Source organism: Zingiber officinale, chromosome 6B (assembly GCF_018446385.1).
Source record: "Zingiber officinale cultivar Zhangliang chromosome 6B, Zo_v1.1, whole genome shotgun sequence".
NCBI lineage: Eukaryota > Viridiplantae > Streptophyta > Magnoliopsida > Zingiberales > Zingiberaceae > Zingiber > Zingiber officinale.
Window position 1 is genome coordinate 7,252,270 of NC_055996.1, and position 20,897 is coordinate 7,273,166.

The 20,897-nt window shown below is 39.6% G+C and overlaps 1 protein-coding gene and 1 long non-coding RNA gene across 7 annotated transcripts; both read right to left on the reverse strand.

Annotated features, from left to right (window-relative positions):
• Positions 1 to 1,538: 1,538 nt before the first annotated feature.
• LOC121991839 lies at positions 1,539 to 5,155 on the reverse strand. 6 transcript variants are annotated; one of them, XR_006114738.1, is made up of 5 exons: positions 4,453 to 5,155; positions 3,789 to 3,861; positions 2,788 to 2,868; positions 2,139 to 2,600; positions 1,539 to 2,034 (listed from the first exon to the last, which is right to left on the reverse strand). It is a non-coding gene; the product is annotated as an uncharacterized LOC121991839 (long non-coding RNA). The 6 variants fall into 6 exon arrangements; XR_006114739.1 differs by having other exon boundaries at positions 1,539 to 2,589; XR_006114737.1 differs by having other exon boundaries at positions 1,539 to 2,600.
• A 702-nt stretch (positions 5,156 to 5,857) lies between these two features.
• On the reverse strand, positions 5,858 to 7,111 carry LOC121990726 (probable F-box protein At4g22030). The gene has a single exon (XM_042544804.1). It carries the CDS (start codon positions 7,109 to 7,111, stop codon positions 5,858 to 5,860), a length of 1,254 nt encoding a protein of 417 aa, XP_042400738.1.
• Between the last annotated feature and the right edge of the window lie 13,786 nt (positions 7,112 to 20,897).

Genomic DNA, 20,897 nt, shown 5'->3' on the forward strand with positions numbered 1-20,897 from the left:
TGACCTAATATTGTCCACTTTGGGCTTAAGCCCTCATGGCTTTGCTCTTTGGTTTCTCCCCAAAAGGTCTCATGCCAATGGAGATATCATGCATCCTTTTAACCTCATGATCTTTACCAAATCTTACAATGTGGGACTTTAATTAAACCCCAACAATCCTCCCCTCAAACGAAGGACCACAATTATTCTCATGGTCCGGGCCTCCCCGTGAGCATCTGGTCACCCTGACATGCTCTGGGCTTCCCGTAAGCATCCGCACGCCTTTCCCACAAGCATCCAGTCAACCTGACTTACCCGGGGCCCACCTTCAACTTCGTTCAAGGTCACCCCACATGACATCTAGTATGGACCATGACTCTGATATCATTTGTTGGGACCGAAGGATGTCCACATATCTCGACAATGACATGATATTGTCCACTTTGAGCTTAGACCCTCATGACTTTACTCTTGGACTCTCCCCAAAAAGTCTCATGCCAATGGAGATATCATGCATCCTTTAACCCTATAATCTTTACTAAATCTTTCCAATGTGGGACTTTGATTGAACCCCAACAAAGGGGGCGTGACAGTCAACATGTATGGAAAGAGGAAGTAAAATCGGGTGACGACGTTAACAACCTGATTCCCGATCAGGTTCTCATAGATCGGAACTCCAAATCTGAGACACTTAGGTAGACAGTCGAGATGATACCTGCCATGGATTAGACGGGTTGGGCTTTCCACTACAAGAAAAAAGCTAATAGACAACGCTTTTAAAGCGTTATCTATGTGCCTGAAAAAGCATTGTTAAAAGTACTGTTATTAAAAGTCTACTCAATGACAACGCTTTTAAAGCGTTGTCGTTTGTAGCGAAGACAACGCTTTTGCAACGTTTTAAAAGCGTTGTCGGTTTTTGTAAAGACAATGTTTTTGTACACTTTTAAAGTATTGTTTTTGGTAGAAAAGACAACGCTTTTGCAACGCTTTAAAAGTGCTGTCATGTTTTGCAAAGACAACACTATTACAACACTTTAAAAGCGTTGTCGTTTTAAAGAAAAAAAATAAAAAAAAGTTATTTAAAAATCATTATTTTTATATTTACGAAACTATTATTTTTCTTTTACCATATCTAGATTTGAATTTTACATATAATCAGCTCAGCTAATGATTTCAAACTCATACCAAAATTATAGAATTCTGACATTGAAGTAATATTAGTATTTAATTACATGAGAAACTAGTAAATATCAAAATTAACACTAATTCTGTTTCAAAGTTAGATAGTGATATTCACATTTAAAACAAAAGAGCACAAAATAACTAATCGACCTCGAAGCTAACAATATGTTTACTTCTACTAGCTACACTAAAAAATTATTATCGGCTTGAGAACGAGACAAAACAGTACAGTAATTACTACCACAATACTGAAGAAGTAGTTTGTCTTTCTCAATCTATTATAGGAATAAGCAATTGGATTTTGTCTAGGATCTTTGTGACCTTTGAACAGATTGAACAATTGGCCTGAAATATAAACAAAAAATTACAATCAATAGTTTGAACCAAAAAATTACTTCTACTAGCTATTTTCTATAAATGAACCAAACTCATTACTCAGAAATGAAATGCTTGCAGAAAGAAAAAAAGAAAGCTTGCAGAAATGCAACGTTTCTTCAAACTGCAGAAAGAAGGATTGCAAAAATGAAACGCTTTCTTCTCTGCAAACACTTTCTTGCAAAAAGTACTGTTGTTGCAGAAATATAACGTTTCTTCAAACTGCAGAAAAAAAAGCTTGGCTTGGAGAAAGGCAACGTTTCTTCAAACTACATTCTAAAATAAATGCAGTTTCTAATATACATTCTAAAATGCATGCAGTTTCTAAACTGCATTCTTCACAAGGCTTATGTAGATAGCAAATATCTAAGAAACAATTGGCATTTTCCTAGCGTCAATTGGCACAAACACTAATCTCCTGCAATTCTTCTACCACATTATCTATCCTGCCACATCACTGTCAATGGATATCTAATGGAATTTGATTCCTGTTGAACCCTGTCAATGGAAGAAAGAATGGCAGTTATTTTTGTGGATGCATGTCTATGAGTTTATTGCAATGGTGTATGGGAAACAAAGCATATCCACCCATACGAACTCACATCTACTCAGGCCTGTGGGTTCGAGTTTTCAAATTCAATCCCTTGCCTATATCCTGTCCAAAGCATGTTAGTCAAGCCAAGGAATGTCATTGAAGCATCCAAAACAAAATGATAGCAAAACAATTGTACAAAACGATGCTGGGAGAGAAAGTAATCACCCATTGACTGTAATTCTCTGACCTTCTTGAAAGAGTAAACCGAACAAGAAGGACCATTGTGATAAGAACCAGCATAGTGGGTTTTAGCATTTGAAAGCTAGCAGAGACACCACCATTTTCTCGCTTAAATCCCAAAGCCTTCTTGATAGTTTTCATCAAAATACTTTCCAATCACATCCTTGGAGTTCATATGCAGTGTCATATAGCATGTAGTACGTTGTTGCTCCTGTAATCATCTATACTCGAGCTATTTAGTTGGAGTTTCTGAATATCTCCATTCACCCTTAAAATATCTGAAAAGGCACTGCACGTAAAATTTCTACAATCTCAACATCTAATGAAAGGCAACAGGAATAAGCAAATGACATGTGAAATTTCCACAATCTCAACATCTAAAGAGCATTCATAAGCAAAGAAGAGATGACATGATTGTCACTAGTATCTTATAAGTTATTCAAAAATTATGTGAACGGCAAAATCTAGAGAAGCACCTTCAAATGACTGTTCATTGTATTTCGCATTTCTGCTCACTTTGTACAAAGATTTTGTGTTGTCTTATGTAGAATTCATAGCTGCAAAGATATTTTTGGTTCAACAAGATCATCAAAGATAAGTAGCAAGCAACCAAGTATGAGATGAAACAAATTTTTAGTAAAAAAGGAATCAAGAAGGGAAGGCTTATATATTTAGCTGTGTGCCAGTAGTAACCTAGAGATTAATGAAAAGAAACCACAAATATATTGGCCCATAAATGTAACACTTAGTTCCGTAGAAATGCAAAAAAAAAATAATCTGAAAGTTTGTCATTCTCTAAAGAATGAATATTTTCAGTTTTCCTATTCAAATAACTAATGTCTAACTGTGTCTCTTGTAGTAGCATATCAAGACAATTAAGTTTGGGAAAGTTATAAAACTAATTTAGAGCACAAATGGAAGCATAAACATTAACAATGGCATAAAAAAAATTCTTATCAGAATAAATACATTGCATCATATTGATAGGCAAATTATATGTCTAATTTTAAGCTCGAGAGATGCTTGAGATTCAAGCAAGCCTAAGCTTTGCATGTCCCAAACTGATCAATAAAGAATAATTAATTAATTAATTCTCCTAGCTCCTACTTATTAGATAAAAAACATCTATCACATGGTACTTAAAATTAGAGATAATATAGAATACGATAGATAAAGGTTGTTGCATGCACCTCAACAATCGAAAGAAGACAAGTATCAATTATCACATTACGATGAATTTCACAAAAAAAAAAAAAAGTAACAATTAGTATTCATCTATTATCCTAAATTCTATTACATACACAAATTAAATAAGTCAAAGTACCATGTGAAAGTCAACTATCAACAAAAACAAAAACGAAATTTCCTGTGCAGCGTCTGTAAAGTATAAACAATGTATAAACGATGGATGCCACAGCAATGTAACTAATATTGACAATATTATATATAATATAGATATCATAAAGTGTGTAATTACCCATGTGATCATGTATAACAATTCCTCAACATCGATCTTCTACTAAGCATCCTACATAATCATTGAGAGGTACCTGTAATTTAAAAATGCTATCGGATGAACTAGAATTCTAGAAAGCATGAGATTCACTTTCTTTACAATTTAAAATGCTGAAATCACATTAACAGTCAAACATTACATGTTCACCAAAAGAAGACCGAGGAAAAAATATTTCACAATCATTTACTAGTTATGTGAATACCTTTAAGTTTGTCAGTCATTTTAAATGTCATTATATATTCTGCATAGATATGGGTTTTCATATTAGTATCCCATATGATATAATGCTTTGGCTTGTGAAGATTATCTATGCTGGTGTCAAAATACCTTTAGTGAAAAGAGACTATTCAGATCTAGGATGAATGAGTTCCACGTTCCCCATAATTATGTGGCACGACATAAGATGGATAACACCATTTTCATCGGCATCAGCATAACAAGCACGGTAGACAACATACACAAGTGAGCTATTGTTCACAATGGGCTATTATTAAAGAAAAAATCTAAATAGAGGAAGCACTTGGTGATACACTAAGAAATGGTTGGCAGCTTTTACAAAGAGAAATTAGTGTTAATCCTCAAGATAAAAAAAACATGAAGAATGTAGTCGTATTTGAAGCATTACCAGATATCAGAGCAATTTGTAAGGGCAAGTTGAAGTCCATTTCCATAAAGTCATTTCTGCACAGGTTGCTTCAGAACCCCATGAGACATCATCTCGTCCACCGCATCCTTGGAGGAAGCAAGCCATGCGTAACGGACCTAAAACATGAGGGAGCTAGCCGGCAGCAAGGGGGAGTGTGGAGGTCAGCCAAGGGTAGGGGAAGGCGTTAAGAACCTTCTTGTTGTAGATGTTGAACACCATGTTCAGCGCTCACCACGCGGCGAAGTAAAATCCAATCTTGACCTTCTACGCCACCGCTGATCGGCTCGCCGATTAGCTCTCCTCCTCGCCATCAATCGGCCATTAGGGAACCCCCTTGGAGGTCTCTGTGGAGAGTCATCCCTCCTCCATTAGATCAGCAACCAAGGTATCGATCTCCTGCCACGATCCGCACATGGACAAGGTGGAAACGCATAGAGGTTGAGATCGACATCGTACTACTGCTCGCTTCGAGCGACAGTGAAGGCTTTCAAGGCAAGGCGCGACTGGTGCTAAAAAAGCTCACTGTTTGAAGGTGTTCGGAGGAGAGATTCGTGGAGAGGGGTTTGTGGAAGAGGGGTTGGACGGAGAGGAGTTCGAAGGAGAGATTCACGGAGAGGGGAGAGGGGAGAGGGGAGAGAAGACTATGCGTGAGTTGGTAGGACAGATTCGGGAGAAAGGTGGGTGCCAAAGTGAAACCTAGGTTTTTTCTACTCCTTAGTTGCATCCAACGGTTTAGATCATCCTAGATTTAGATGAGGGCTTGACAATAGACAACGTTTTTTAAAAATCATTATCGTAGACATTAAAAAAAATACTAATAGACAACGTTTTTCAAAAAAAGAAAAAGACAACACTTTTTAAAAAAAAACGTTGTCTTTGTAAGATCTCAATTTTCTTGTAGTGTTCACTTTCTGGTGGCATTTAGCCTCTCAATAAGATAAACTCCCGGTCAGCTAACTCCATGTCAGTTCTTGGACGATCTCTCCATAGCTCCCGACCCCCAAGGTTCAGGTTAGGTGTTATACCCTATTAATCATCCCGGATTGGTGAGAGTACATTTTCGGAAGTACATATGAGAAAAATATCTCAATCGTCCCTCCGTCAACATTAGTAATTCACTCAATTTTTATCTGACTCATATTTCGAACATGATAGTTAATATTTGTCCGAAATATGAGATCTACCGCTTATAGGCGTGCTCATGCCATAATCGCTATTGAAGATCGTAATGATGACTTGGAGTTTTTTTGAACGGGGTTGATGCTCGTGCCAACACCATTTTTGTTGTATGAACAGTTGGTCTTAAAATGAATTAACGAATGAATTTATAGTTTGTGTGTACAAATTAGCGTTAGCTATGCACAATAATTGCTACAATCAAAACTCAAAACAGCTTCCCAGCGCACTCCTTGATGTCTTCGTCTTCGCGCGAAGGAGACGCATAGGCTGCGAGTTCTCTGAGCTCAGACACGCTTCTCCCCAATTGCAGCGCTATCTTCATCTCAAACACCTCGCCGTTCTCCCTCCTATCGGCCTCCTCCTCCTCCAGGTTGCTCTCGATCTCCTCCTGCAACCTCCGGTAGAACCCTGCGCAGTTGCGGAACAGCTCCAACACCATCCCCACTTGCCCACCGTGCTCCAATGTGTTCACTGTCGCCGCAAGCACGCCGCCGACGACGCTCACAAATGCCGGCAACGGACCGAGCGCAGGAGAACCTATCAAACCGGAGCTCATCGCGGCGGCGCATGCGAGAAGAGGTCCGGCCGTGGCCAAGGCCTTGTTGACGTTCAGCGCCAAGTTACTCAGCTTAATGTACTCTTCCTCGTCTTTTACTTTGAGCAATCTGAGCGCTCCCTTCATCTCCTCTTCGAGATCTTTGCTCCAGCCATTACCGGCGTGCGTTGCTCGTGATCTCTTCGGCTGAATTTTAGGCCACCACCGAGTGGGCTCGACTACCGCCGGGAACTTCTCCAGCATCCCCGGGACCAGGGGAAGCGGGTAGGCCTTCTCAAGCGCCAGCATCTTCTCTACTGCCTCCGAGACGTCGCGATCGGTCGGGAATCGGTGGCCGAGACTTGTTTCGATGGACCTCCCGAGCTGCCTCCACAACCGCGTCGCATTTCTTTGTTCCTCCGCCAACTGCGAGGGCTGAATCTTGCTCGTGATCATCATGATCCCCGCTGCGGCCGCGAACAGGATGGCCGACGACACCTTGAAGGCCAAGGGGTCGCCGGCGGCGGAGATGGATGCGACACCTGCCATCAAGGAGGCGGCGAGGGTGATGGAGTTGACGGAGCCGGTGAAGAGGTGGTTCCAGTTGTTCCTCTGCTCTCCGATGATGGCGTGCATCTCGGCTCGGTCGGCGATCGCTTCCAGTACGGCGTACATCTTCGAGAGCACGAGCTCGTCGGCCATTGCAGGTGCCGGCGATCGGCTGCTGTCGGCGTCAATCTTATCGAGTTCTCCGAGGCTAATTCGACCTTCTTGCCGCTTGGCGATCTGTGGAAGCTTGGGCAGGGAGACTCCAAGTGTTCCAAGGTCGACAGGAACTCTGAGAAGAGCACGGACCCTCTGGTAGCCGTTGCTCGAAGAAGAGGATGAGGGGAAAATTAGGCCTCGGGCTTGCAGGGCTGCCATTTATAAATTCTGCAACCTCTCTCTCTTTTCTGTTATATTCTCGTCGATCTTCCTGAATCACGAAGCTAGATTTGATACTTCAAAGATGTCGGATTTTGTTTGTGTGCTACGACGAGAGACGGATGAAATCTATTTATAAGGATGTGCGGAAGCGTTGACCAGCTGCGAGAGAGCCTACTCTTTGAACAAGTAAAACCCGGAGATGACGACGTCAATGGACGACTTTCAAACGTTGAATCGGTACGATGACCGGTGTTGCTGAACCGGTCTGGTCTGCTTCTCAATGGTTTATAGAAAAAGGCAAAAAAGACCGTAGTCTTGGTCTACTCTTGGAGCATTTCCAATTCATCACTAAAATATCAAATTTAATATAAAACTGACATCAAATTATTTCAATCCATACAACAAACTTCACACCAAATATGGTGATTGGTGTTACACTATTCACCACACCATATTTGGTGTGGGAGATATTTTTATTTTTAAATTTTATTATATAATTAATATTATTAAATGTAATTAATTTGTAATTATTATTTTCATTATCTTTATATATTAGATATTTAATTGTAATTATTATTTATTATAAATTTAAATTAAGTGTATTTAGTAGCATATTTAAAATTTATTAGGTATATTTATAAAGATTTGATTTATTAAAGTTATTATTTTTAATATATTTTAATTATAATTATATTTATAAATTATATCACTAATTTCATAAAAAATACAATAAAATATTAAAAATAAAAATCATAATTTTATATATATATTAGTTGGATGTTTGAATTTTAAAAAGTTTAATCTGTCTAATATTAATGAAGTATTAATTTTAAATATAATAATTATCATATAAAAATATTAATAAATTTAAATGTATGTTGATAATTAAATTATGAATAAGAAAAATAGAATATTTCTTTTTAGTGTGATATGGTGTGGATGGATTGGAGTAGAAATAGTATTTGGTGTTGAAATTGTACCATTTTGGTAGAAAACTATACCAAATATGATGTTATGGGTTGGAAATGGTCTTATGCAACACGACATTTTATTGAACCGTGCATACAAATTCAAAAATTTTCATTTTATATATTTAACTTCCACAATATTAAAGTTACTTGTATGTCAATTTCAAAATTTCTTAGCCCACGTAAGTTAGTATACAATCATTATAGATTTAAGAGTCAAATCATGACTAATAGTTGGGTGTCTATCTTTTTCCATACGCTATTTAACTATCCAAAATTAGTAGTCACCTGTAATTTACTGTATTAGTCTAAAAACAAACTGACAAAAGCATTGGAAGCAAGTCGAACACTTTTTACTACCGTAATATTAAAATCGCATAGTACATTTGCATTATATTCCCCTTCACTATTCTAAAAATTTCTCTTTTTTTATATAAAAACTTAGAGAATTAAAATTGAGAAGATCTTGACAAAAAAACTCAAATGTCCTGCCGAGGTTATATGATAGGAGAAAAGATACAATTGATAGTATAAACAGCTGTGAATGTTGTTTCCCTCCAAAAGGTTTCAAAACAAGAGGAAGAAATGAGAAGATTGTTGGATCGAAAGCGCTAGAGAGGGGGGGGTGAATATCACTCGTGGCTTTCACAATTGATTTCGGAATCGTAAAAGTAAATGCAGCGGAAAAGAAATAACACAAACACAGAAGACACGAGAAGTTACTTCGTTCGGAGCCTATCTCGACTCCTACTCGAAGGCCCGCGGTTGTTGACCGCTTTCGGTGGGCAACAACTATATAGCGCAAATCTTTACAAGTAGATGAGAACAAGTATGAGCTTAAAAAGAAAGATTATACCGACAAAATACAATATATTAAGAGTGGTTGCTGATTGTTGGAGCAGCAGGGCGTTGTTGAAGCGTACGGAGCAACACACTAGAGCACAGGAGATCTTCTGTTCGAGAGTTGTGTATTCAAGCTGCACCTCGAGGCCTCCTTTTATAGCTTTGCAAAGTCTGATCCAAATCCCCAACCTTTAGGATTAAGTTTGACCCGACATGGATCGGTCGACCTATCCCAAGGTTCGGTCGATCGATCAGGCGATCCCTCCTATCTGATCCGCCCGATCTTCTCGCTCCGCTTCGATCCGATCAAACTCCATCCAAGGTTCGGTCGACCGATAAAAGGTCCGGTCGACCGATAAGCTCGTCTGACTCAGCCCAGTCAGCCTGATCCAGTCGACACCCAACCTAGGTTCGGTCGATCGATCCCAAGGTTCGATCGACCGATCCCCTGGTCGACCCCGGTCCAACCTCTGGAGATCTGATCTGCTGATTTGTGGGTTCGATCAACTGATCCCAAGGTTCGGTCGACCGATCCCGGTCACTTCTAACTCTGCATAAAAAATGTTAGTTACCTGCAAAACAGAGTTAGAACACAATGGAATATATAAACAAATAACCTGACAGCCTTCGGACTGTCCGGGTTTTACTTCGGGTTTTTGACCGAAAACCCGAAGTTGACCCGACGCCTACTGTTCCCTCTACGGGGAACGCGTCCTCACCTACTCCACTCAGGAGATTTACCTGTTGCCAGTGCGATCCTCCAGATCGACTAGACTTTTGCTCGACACTCGTTGCCTCCGGAATTTCTGCTGGACGCCCACTTCCCGACCCGTCTAGTCTTCCACCTGGTTCGTGACACCAGGACTTTCCACCTAGGGTTACCACCCCCTAGGACTTTCGCCTGAAGCACCCGACCCGCCAAGACTTTCTGCATAGGGTTACCACCCCCTATGACTTAGGGTTACCACCCTCTAGGATTTTTCCCTTGCCTAACCACTGCTAGGACACACATTAGATAACAATTAAACTTAACTTTGAATCCCTTTGCCATTATCAAAACTTGAGTTCGATCGTCGGATGATTCCCGCACCAACAATCTCCCCCATTTTGATTATGGCAACCGAAATTCAAAGTTAAGAAAAAAAATGCAATAAGGATACGCATAAATAAAACGTAAGTACATTAAAGCTCCCCCTTAATTGAACCTCCCCCTTAACAAAAAATTTTCTTTGAATTTTCCTATTCTCCCCCTTTGCCATTTATCAAAAAATATGTTTGAGACAATACCAACTTTTCAAAAAGATTTGATAATCAGAGAGATAGTTTGGGGATAAAAATGTTTGGAAAACACTTGGCCTTTCATAATTAATAGAGTTTAATTTGGGGATAATTTTTGCTAAGTGAAAAATAGAGTTTACTTAGCTCAATTTTGAATAAAATTTGAAAGATTATTTTTGCTTTGAAAATTTGAGAAATTTGATATATTTGAAATAAGATATACTAAGTTTAAAAGTATTTGCTAAAATATTGGAAGACAGCTATAGAGATCACGTAGCTAAGCATTTTACAAATACTTTAGTTGTAAATATTGAATTTTGAAGGATCCTAAGAGGATATTATAAATTTGATAAGATGTTTTAATATAAAAATATAGTTAAAGTTGGAAAGAGGGAGTAGTTAGACTTATAAAAATTTAAGTAAGGTTATTCATTCAAATTCAATTGGTCCTTAAGTCCAAGCATGAGATTATCCAATTTACTTTAGAGAGGTATTAGAGCCCTAAAGTTCATGCCTGAGTAAACTCAAAAACGGTTTAAATATCAAGCACGTTGTTTTGCGGCTACATGTCTAACCATTTAGCTACTAGCTGATTACCTGGAGGGCAACAGCTTTCACTTGGTTAGTCAAGTTAAGTCAATAGATCCAGTTAGATTTGACTAGTGTTGGAAGACTTAACTTGATTACTGTTGACTTGGTGTTTAACGCCCAGACTCATATTGATGCACAGATATAAGCATTCTTGAGTCCAGGTTGTACCCTATGCATCTCACGCTGTTCTATGTTTTTGAAACACAAGCAGGGTAAGCATAGGTGTTTGTGAGATGCTCTGGCTGAAACTTAGGGGAGCAAGTTTTCTAGGGTAGAGCCTAAGCTAATTTTATATTTTGAAAATCTAGTAAAATTGGAATTTTAAAAACAATATTTTCCTAGAATGTTTAAAACCTTATTTTGAAAACAAGTAGAACAGTGAAGCTAGGAAACTAGTTTGAAACTCACTACCTACTCTACCCAACACATTCCTATTTGTCTTCTAAGTGAGCTGAATGTTGGTGCAACATCCCTCAGGTCAAGGTTGACCTGGTTAACCAAGCTGAGTCTTGGTTTGGGTTTAGATGTTTGACAATAAGATATTGATCGAAGAAGAGTCAAGTAGGTCAAGGTTGACCGGATACTTGACTGGGAAGTCCTAACTGGCATGTTAGGCAGATGGAAAACCCTAGTGAGTGAAGCTAGGTGAAAATCCTAGTGAGTGAAGCTAGGTGAAAGTCCTGGTGAGTGAAGCCAGGCAAGGAAGGAAATCCAGATGGATCAAGGATGATCGGACATCTGGTGTTGGGAAGTCCAAGTAGGTCAAAGGATTGACTGGATACTTGGCAAGGAAGGAAGTCCAGATGGGTCAAGGTTGACCAGACATCTGGTGGAAGTCCAAGTAGGTCAATGGAGTGACCGGATACTTGGCACGACGAGTAAAAGTCCAAGTGGGTCAAAGGGATTGACCGGACACTTGGTGGGGAGTCCTAGCAGGTCAAGGGAGTGACCAGATGCGAGGCATGATGTACCAACAGGTCAAGGTTGACCGGATGTTGGTTAGGGAGGTTTGGGACTTGGTTTTGGGCAAAAACCAAGTTCTGGATCGATCCGTGGATCGATCCAGGCTGTGGATCGATCAGTGGATCGATCCGTTCATCGATGAGCGAGCCTCGGATCGATCCGTGGATCGATTCAGAGGTCGATCGATCGGCCGATCGATCGGAGCGATTGGCGCAGTAGCAGGCCGGATCGATCCGTGGATCGATCCAGCGCTTCGCGATAGGCGCTGGATCGATCCGTGGATCGATCCAGCCTCCCGATCGATTCGAACATTCGAATCGATCGGGATCCGACCGTCGGGTTTAAAGCCGCAGCGAGCGTGGTCTTCGGCATCTCTTCACGAGCTCTTCTCAGATTCATTCCAGCTCCTCCACGGCTCTCTACAAGCCTGATCGCCAGTTCTTGAAGGTTCTTGGAGGCTTTCCAAGTCAAGAGGCGGATCTATTGCAAGAGGAAGAAGTTAGGGTTAGGGTTTTCACTGCACATCTTGTAAGCTTTTGCTTAACTTGTATTTCCTTTCTTCTTCTTGTATTGAGAGTGTTGTAGGGCTTCTCCGCCTTTGGTAGTTACCATAAAGGAGTGTTATTCATAGTGAAGGGTGTGTGCGTTGGTGTGGATCCTGGATTAGTCACCTCTTGTGAGGTGGATACCAAGTAAAATCCTAGTGTTAGCGTGCTTGTGTTTGTTTACGTATTTTCCGCTGCACATCCAAGAAGAAACAAGCAACGACAAGCAACGCCAAGCAATGAAGCGCATTGAGCTAACAGCTACTTTTGGACCTAACAAGTGGTATCAGAGCGAGGTTGCTCTTCACCGGAATCATCGCCGGAAGGGTCAAGCATATCAAGAAAAGCTAGAGGGTGAAGAAGTTGGAGCAAATTCTTCAAGTTCAAGATTTTATCAAGCTCAAATTCAAGATGCAATTCCAAGATGGACTTGGATTTGACACAAGGGTGGCTCCACCATACACATCCACAAGCTTCGATTCTTGGAAATCAAGAATCGAAACCTTTCTTATGATGGAGATAGAGCAATGGTTTGCTCTAATGGAAGGCTTCGAAGCTCCAACAAACTCCAAGGGCAAGCTTCTCAAGAAAAGCAAATGGAGCTCGGAGAAAATCCAAAGGTGCGAGGCCAATGAAAAAGTGACCAAGCTTTTGGTCAATTTATTGCCAAGTACCATCCTTTGCAAAATTGGAGAATTTGAAGATGCAAAGGACTTATGGAGCAAATTGGCCAAGCTTCATGAAGAGATCCCCTCCACTGTACGAGATCAAGAAGAATCCAGAGAGGGAGACTCTGTGGAGCAAGACCAAGAGGAGGATTCCGAGGTTGAGAGATGCTCAACCTCCGAAGAAGAGGAAATCCAAGAAGCTTCATCCTCAAGGGAATGCAACGAAGGGAACAAGGAGGGAGCATACTCCTTGTTTCATATTCAAGATGATGAAGCCTCCACCTCTAGGATTGAGGGGGAGCAATCCTTGGTGACACCGGATCAAGAAAAAGGAGAAGCCTCTACATCCGGGTCAAGAGAAGAAGAGGAGGAAGAAGCTTATACCTCCACAAGTCAAGAAAAATCAAATGGAGGAGAATCAAGGTCCGATCAAGAGGAAGCTTCTACCTCCGGATCCAAAGAAAAAGATGCCACCCCTACAAGCAAAGGTATAAATATTTCAATTAATAATAAAAATCATATTATATGCTTTGAATATAGGGAACATGGGCACTACAAGAGCAAGTGCCCTAAATTAGCCAAGAAGAAGGGCCAAGTGGCACAAAAGGGCAAGGTGAAGCCCAAGGAGACCATCCCCAACACAAAGAAGAGCAAGGAGCATATTATATGCTTCTCTTGCAATCAAAAGGGGCATTACCGGAGTCAATGCCTCAAGGGGAAGAAGATGGTCAAGGCTCAAGGAGGCATTAGTCAAGGGGAGCCTCCAAGGTAAAGAAGAAGGTAACATTTATTGAGCCTACTCCTTTAAATTATGGTAAAAAGCATGATAGTTCTAATTTTTATCATTTTAATGCGATTTACCATAAGAATAGGAAGCATGAGGGCTTTAAGGAAAAGCATGTGGCCCTACATGCCAAAACTACTACACCTAAGGCTAGGAATGTAGGTAAAAGTCTAGGCAAGAACTCTAAGGATTGTAGATACAAGCCTAGAAACAAAAATGCTCATGGACTTAATGAAAAACCAAATTCTAAGGATTTAATGATAGAAAATCAAGTCTTGAGATCAAGACTTGATAAAATTGAAAAGACCCTAAAAAGGATGGAAAATATCCTAAAAGGGCAAAATGAGCAAAACCTAGGGCTAGGAAAGTCAAAGCCATCAAATAGCCATAGAGGTTTGGGATACAAACCAAAGGCTAAGAAGGATGTGCCTAGTTATCATAGGGTTCCATATAGTTATGGAACAAACCCTAGGTTTAGTGGTCAAGTCAAGAATACTAGGGAAGTCATCCCTAAGAGTATTTTTGCAAACCAAGTGACTAAGACTTCTAAGAAGTCTAAGAAAGTCACTAACAAGGTCACAAGGGAGGCTATCCCTAGGGTTGACCTAGAAAATGTGACCAAGGCTTCTAAGAAGCCCAACAAGGTCACTAGGAAGGTATCTAGGGAAGTTATCCCTAGTGAGTACCTAGAGCATCCAAGGAGCACCAATAGGTGTTGGGTTCCTAGGAGCATCTTCTCTACCCCATAGATGGGTTAGAGAGTGTCAACTCCAATTAGAAGGGTAGTTAACCCAACTTTGAGGAAATTGACACTCAAGGAGCATTTTCAAGGTTTTTGTTAACCTTTGAAAATGAAATGGAACTATTATTTACTCCTTGAAAGAGTAAAATGTGCCTAGTGGTGAAAATTTGATTTTAATCTTAAAAGGCACATATTGGGAAATTCATAAGAGCTACCTAGTTGGGATTTTGGTATGTTCTTAGGAAATTTAAGGCAATCCGGGCCTTAACTTTGAAGTGCTACTCTTGTGAAAAAAAATGAAATATGCCAACATTTGAGGATATGCTTAATTTCGACTGGCATAAATTAATCAAGGGAATTAGAAATGCCAATTTAGGCTTTGACATCTTCTTGAAGCACTTTAGGGCAATCTAGGTTTAAGTTGTAAGTTTAGCTAAGGTTTTAGGGATACTTAGATAGTTAATCTAGGTATATTTTATTTATGCTAAATCTTGCCATGATTGTTTGCCCATCATATGTCATGACATCATGTCCATTTTTGCGTTCATGTTTTATTATGAAAAATCCAAAAATACCATGTCATGACATTCATACATCATGAAATTATAGGATATTTTCTTTTGAAAATTATTTCTTTTTGATGTATGTCATAACATTATCATGCATTAAGTTTAATTCCTTGTAATTAAGGACAAAAGGCATTTAACAACACTTATTAACAAGTGACATCCTAGGTGGGTGTCTAATATCTCCAAAATGCCTAGATAGATATGCATGATCCCTAGATTAGGGCAAAACCAAAATCTACATCTCACAAAGACCTATAAGATGACTTGTATGTGTTTTAGTGCACATTAGATACAAGTGAGATGTTAGGATGATGAACAAAACTCAAGATGCTGATTTAGTGCATTCTTTTGAGTTTTAGTTTCATCAAAACACATAGATATGTGTTTTCCCATCATTGGGAAAGCTAATGTACAAGTCATGTGCATTAAGCCCAAGGAATATGGTGGGATATTGGTTTGAAAAAGGTTTCAAAATGATTTTGGAAAACCTTGGTGAAGGCTATCTTTTGATAGTAATCACCATTGAATAGTTAGACACAAACTTAAAGAAAACACTAAAGTTTTTGCAAGTTTTCAAGTTTGTGTCAATCTTTGAAAATATGATGTATTTTCATAGAAAACTATTTTTTCTTGATAATAAATGCCCTAAACAATGTCTACACGAAATTTCATAATTTTTGGATTTTTGTAGAATTTTCTAGGGGTTTCGTTGAAATGGAATTTCAGCAACTATCGAGTTCGATCGATCCATGGATCGATTGGAGTGCCCGAATCGATCCATGGATCGTCTGGAGCGTAACAAGAAGCTCGCTGGATCGATCAGCCGATCGATCCAGGTAGTCTGAATCGATCGGTGGATCGATTCAGAAAGGTTCAATCGATTGGAACCCAACTCCAATCGATCCAAGTTGCTGATTTTGGCTGGGAAAGCCTGATTTCAGCACTTTGAACCTATTTTTAGTCTAGGTACTCATTCCAAACCCTTAAAATACATTTGTATACATAAAAAGGGTGTTTTCGTGTTGAAAACAAGGATGGAATGGTAAAGGAAGGCTAAGTTGAAGTTTAGGTTGAGGTTTGTTTCAAATTTTGAACATTTGAACCTCAAAACTTCTAAATCTGGGTTTCCTAAAGGTTTAGGGATTCCAAGTCATTGTTGGTGCAATGACAGAAGTTTCCACCATGTCTTTAGGGGGAGGGACTCTTTAAAGATATGAAAATTATTTTTCATGAACCTTGGAAGGTGGTTAACCTTCTGTTGTGAACTTGCTCAAGGTTGAGCATTTAAACTTGAAATGGGGATAAATGGGGAGTGGATATCCTCATCATTTCAAGTGGGAACTCAAGTGGTTAGAAAATGCTCAAGGTTGGGTATTTGTCAACATTGAGGGAGAAGTTAAGGATAATGAAGGGTATGGGACCTTCGATATTAAGTTGATCACAATGAGTGAAATTGTGATCACGATGAGCAACTCTTCAGGGGGAGAGTCTTCAACAAATGGAGTTGTTGAAGTGTGCCCAAAATTGGAGCATAGGTTGATGTGTGTCCAAAGACGGGTTGATGTGTTTTATTAGTAGGGGGTTGATGTGTGCCAATAGGGGGAGAATGAAAGGAAGTAAGTTAGGTTTTCATTACCTAGAGGGAGTTTGCCCTCTTAGGGGGAGAATGAAAAGCTTAACTTATGTGTTCATTACCTAGTGGCATGAAGAAGGAGGCTATAGGATTAGCCTAACTTACATGTGGGATTGTAAGTGTTATTGTGGTATTGTCAAACATCAAAAAGGGGGAGATTGTTGGTGCAACATCCCTCAGGTCAAGGTTGACCTGGTTAACCAAGCTGAGTCTTGGTTTGGGTTTAGATGTTTGACAATAAGATATTGATCGAAGAAGAGTCAAGTAGGTCAAGGTTGACCGGATACTTGACTGGGAAGTCCTAACTGGCATGTTAGGCAGATGGAAAACCCTAGTGAGTGAAGCTAGGTGAAAATCCTAGTGAGTGAAGCTAGGTGAAAGTCCTGGTGAGTGAAGCCAGGCAAGGAAGGAAATCCAGATGGATCAAGGATGATCGGACATCTGGTGTTGGGAAGTCCAAGTAGGTCAAAGGATTGACTGGATACTTGGCAAGGAAGGAAGTCCAGATGGGTCAAGGTTGACCAGACATCTGGTGGAAGTCCAAGTAGGTCAATGGAGTGACCGGATACTTGGCACGACGAGTAAAAGTCCAAGTGGGTCAAAGGGATTGACCGGACACTTGGTGGGGAGTCCTAGCAGGTCAAGGGAGTGACCAGATGCGAGGCATGATGTACCAACAGGTCAAGGTTGACCGGATGTTGGTTAGGGAGGTTTGGGACTTGGTTTTGGGCAAAAATCAAGTTCTGGATCGATCCGTGGATCGATCCAGGCTGTGGATCGATCAGTGGATCGATCCAGATTCTTCCCAGCGAACAGAAAGCTTCTGGATCGATCCGTGGATCGATCCAGAGGTCCCGATCGATCAGCCGATCGATCGGGACGATGCTGCTTCGCGCGATAAGCGCTGGATCGATCCGTGGATCGATCCAGGCGCGTTTCCAGAGCACAGAGGCGCTCTGGATCGATCCGTGGATCGATCCAAAGCTTCCCCGATCGATTCGGAACATTCGAATCGATCGGGATCCGACCGTTGCGTCGGGTTTAAAGCCGCAGGCGAGCGTGGTCTTCGGCATCTCTTCACGAGCTCTTCTCAGATTCATTCCAGCTCCTCCACAGCTCTCTACAAGCACGTGATCGCCAGTTCTTGAAGGTTCTTGGAGGCTTTCCAAGTCAAGAGGCGGATCTATTGCAAGAGGAAGAAGTTAGGGTTAGGGTTTTTACTGCACATCTTGTAAGCTTTTGCTTAACTTGTATTTCCCTTTCTTCTTCTTGTATTGAGAGTGTTGTAGGGCTTCTCCGCCTTTGGTAGTTACCATAAAGGAGTGTTATTCATAGTGGAGGGTGTGTGCGTTGGTGTGGATCCTTGGATTAGTCACCTCTTGTGAGGTGGATACCAAGTAAAATCCTAGTGTTAGCGTGCTTGTGTTTGTTTCTGTATTTTCCGCTGCACATCCAAGAAGAAACAAGCAACGCCCAGCAACGAAGCGCACCGAGCGAACGCGACGAGCTATTCCCCCCCCCCCCCCCTCTAGCTACTTTTGGACCTAACACTGAACTCAAGTTCAGGTAAGGGCTTTGTGAAGATGTCAGCTAGGTTTGATTTTGACTCAACATAGTTGAGTTCAATATCACCCTTAGCTACGTGATCCCTTACAAAATGGTGCTTCACTTCTATATGTTTAGTCCTTGAGTGATGAATTGGGTTTTTTGTTAGATTTATTGAGCTTATATTATCAATTGAGATTTTTGTTTTATGATACTCTAGTTGATAGTCTTTAAGGGTATACATCATCCATAGCAACTGAGATGTGCATTCACTTAAGGCTATATATTCAGCTTCAGTGGTAGATAAAGCAACACAGTGTTGTTTTCTACTTGACCAACTTACTAGGCATTGTCCATCCGGCATAGTCTGAGTCAGAGTGGCCGGTTAGGTCAAGGGTGCCAGATCTAGGGTACCATAGTCCTACATTTAGGGCTCCCTTAACATACCTAAGGATTCTTTTGACAAGGGTTAAGTGAGACTCTTTTGCACAAGATTGGTATCGTGCACACATACCTACTGCGAAAATAATATCTGGTCGACTCGCAGTTAGGTACAGTAGACTTCCTATCGCACTTCGATAGTATTTCAAATCTACTGGTTTACCTTCTAAGTCTGAGTCAATTTTAGCATTTGTAGCCATTGGTGTATTAATTGTTTTTAAGTTCTCCATGCCAAATTTTCTAACTAATTCCTTAGCATATTTAGTTTAATAAATATAAATTCCATCTTTAGTTTGCTTAATCTGTAAACCTAAGAAGAAATTAAGTTCTCCTACCAGACTAATTTTGAATTCATTTTCCATTAGTTTGGTGAATTCTTTTAGAAATTTAAAGTTTGATGAACCGAAAATAATATCATCGACATAAATTTGGGCTATGAAAATGTCATTTTCTAAGGTTTTTACGAAAAGGGTTGGATCTATTTGACCTTGTTTAAACCCTTTTGATGTTAGATAATTGGACAGACGTTCATACCAAGCCCTAGGTGCTTGTTTTAGTCCGTATATGACCTTTTTTTAGTCTGAAGACATAATTTGGTTGTTCTATATCCTCAAATCCTGGGGTTGACCTACATATACTTCTTCTTTAATAAATCCGTTTAAAAATACGGATTTTACGTCCATTTGAAATAGCTTGAATCCCTTGTGTGCTGCATAGGCCAGCAACATCCTAATGGATTCAAGTCTTGCTACAGGGGCATAGGTCTCATCATAGTCTAACCCTTCTACTTGACTGAATCCTTTAGCTACTAACCTAGCTTTGTTTCTAACTATTTCATCTTGATCATTTAATTTGTTTCTAAAAACCCATTTAGTGTCAATTATGGATTTATTAATGGGTTTAGGCACTAATTCCCAGACCTGATTTCTTTCAAATTGGGCTAATTCTTCTTGCATTGCTAGAGTCCAATCTGGGTCTGGTAGGGCTTCTTCTATGGTTTTGGGTTCGATTTTTGAAATCAGGGCTATTTGGCTCTGGTTTCTATAAAATGACCTAGTTCTAACTCCTAAAGTTGGGTCACCCAAAATTTGGTCAGATGGGTGATTTGTGCTTGTTCTTATTGGTCGTATACCATTTGAGTTAGTGATTTGTTCTTCAGATTCAATAGGTTCAAGTTCGATTTCATCATCTTCTTTGTTTCTTGGGTTAATGTCAACATTTTGATCTATATTAGGTAGATTATTTTCTTCATCAAATATTACATTAGTTGTTTCTTCAACTTTTAGGGTATTTTGATTATAGACTCTATAGGCCCTACTGGTTGTAGAGTACCTTAAAAAGATCCCTTGGTTTGATTTGGGTGTAAATTTTCCTAAGTAGTCTTTAGTGTTTAAAATGTGAACTTTACATCCAAATACTTTTAAATAGTTTAAGTTGGGAATTTTATTATAATATATTTCATATGGGGTTTTATTATGAAGTTTGTTAATTACAATTCGATTTTGAATATAGTTTGCTGTATTTATTGTTTCAGCTCAAAATTGATGGTTTAGATTATATTCATTTAGCATGGTTCTAGAGGCTTCTTGTAGGTTTTATTTTTTCGTTCCACTAGACCGTTCTGTTGAGGGGTTCTAGGGCATGAGTATTCATGTTTATACCCATTGATTTTACAAAATTGGGTGAATTTATGATTTTCAAATTCCCCTCCATGATAACTTCTTATTCTTTTAATTTTAGCATCTTTTTCATTTTCTGTTAATTTGCAAAAATTACTAAATACTTCAAAGGTTTCATCTTTTATTTTTAGAAATTTTACACAGGTGAACCTGAAGAAGTCATCAATTATAACTAAACAATACTAGTTCTTGCTTAGTGACTTGGCTCCATGTGAATCAAATAGGTCTAGGTGAAGGAGCTCAAGTAAACAAGTAGTTCTAACTAGATTGGTTGACTTGGTTTGTTTTCCTTGTTGACAAGCATTACAGATTGAGTTTTCAATAACTTTTTGTAACGATCCAATTTTCCCTATTTTGAGTTCTAAAAGTCCTTATAAAAATCTAGAAATGCTTTAGAAAAATTTTAGAGATTTTTAGAAATTTTTAGAGTATTTTTACGTAATTTTTGGAGTTCGTTTGGTATTTTTATTGAACGAAAGAAGTTTCGACAAAAAATGTCCAAGCCGAGATTTGAACCGTGAACCTCGGGTGAAG

What these genes read in the sequence shown, in the direction of transcription:
- LOC121990726 (XM_042544804.1), bottom strand. Translation starts at nt 7,111, where the DNA reads ATGGCAGCCCTGCAAGCCCGAGGCCTAATTTTCCCCTCATCCTCTTCT.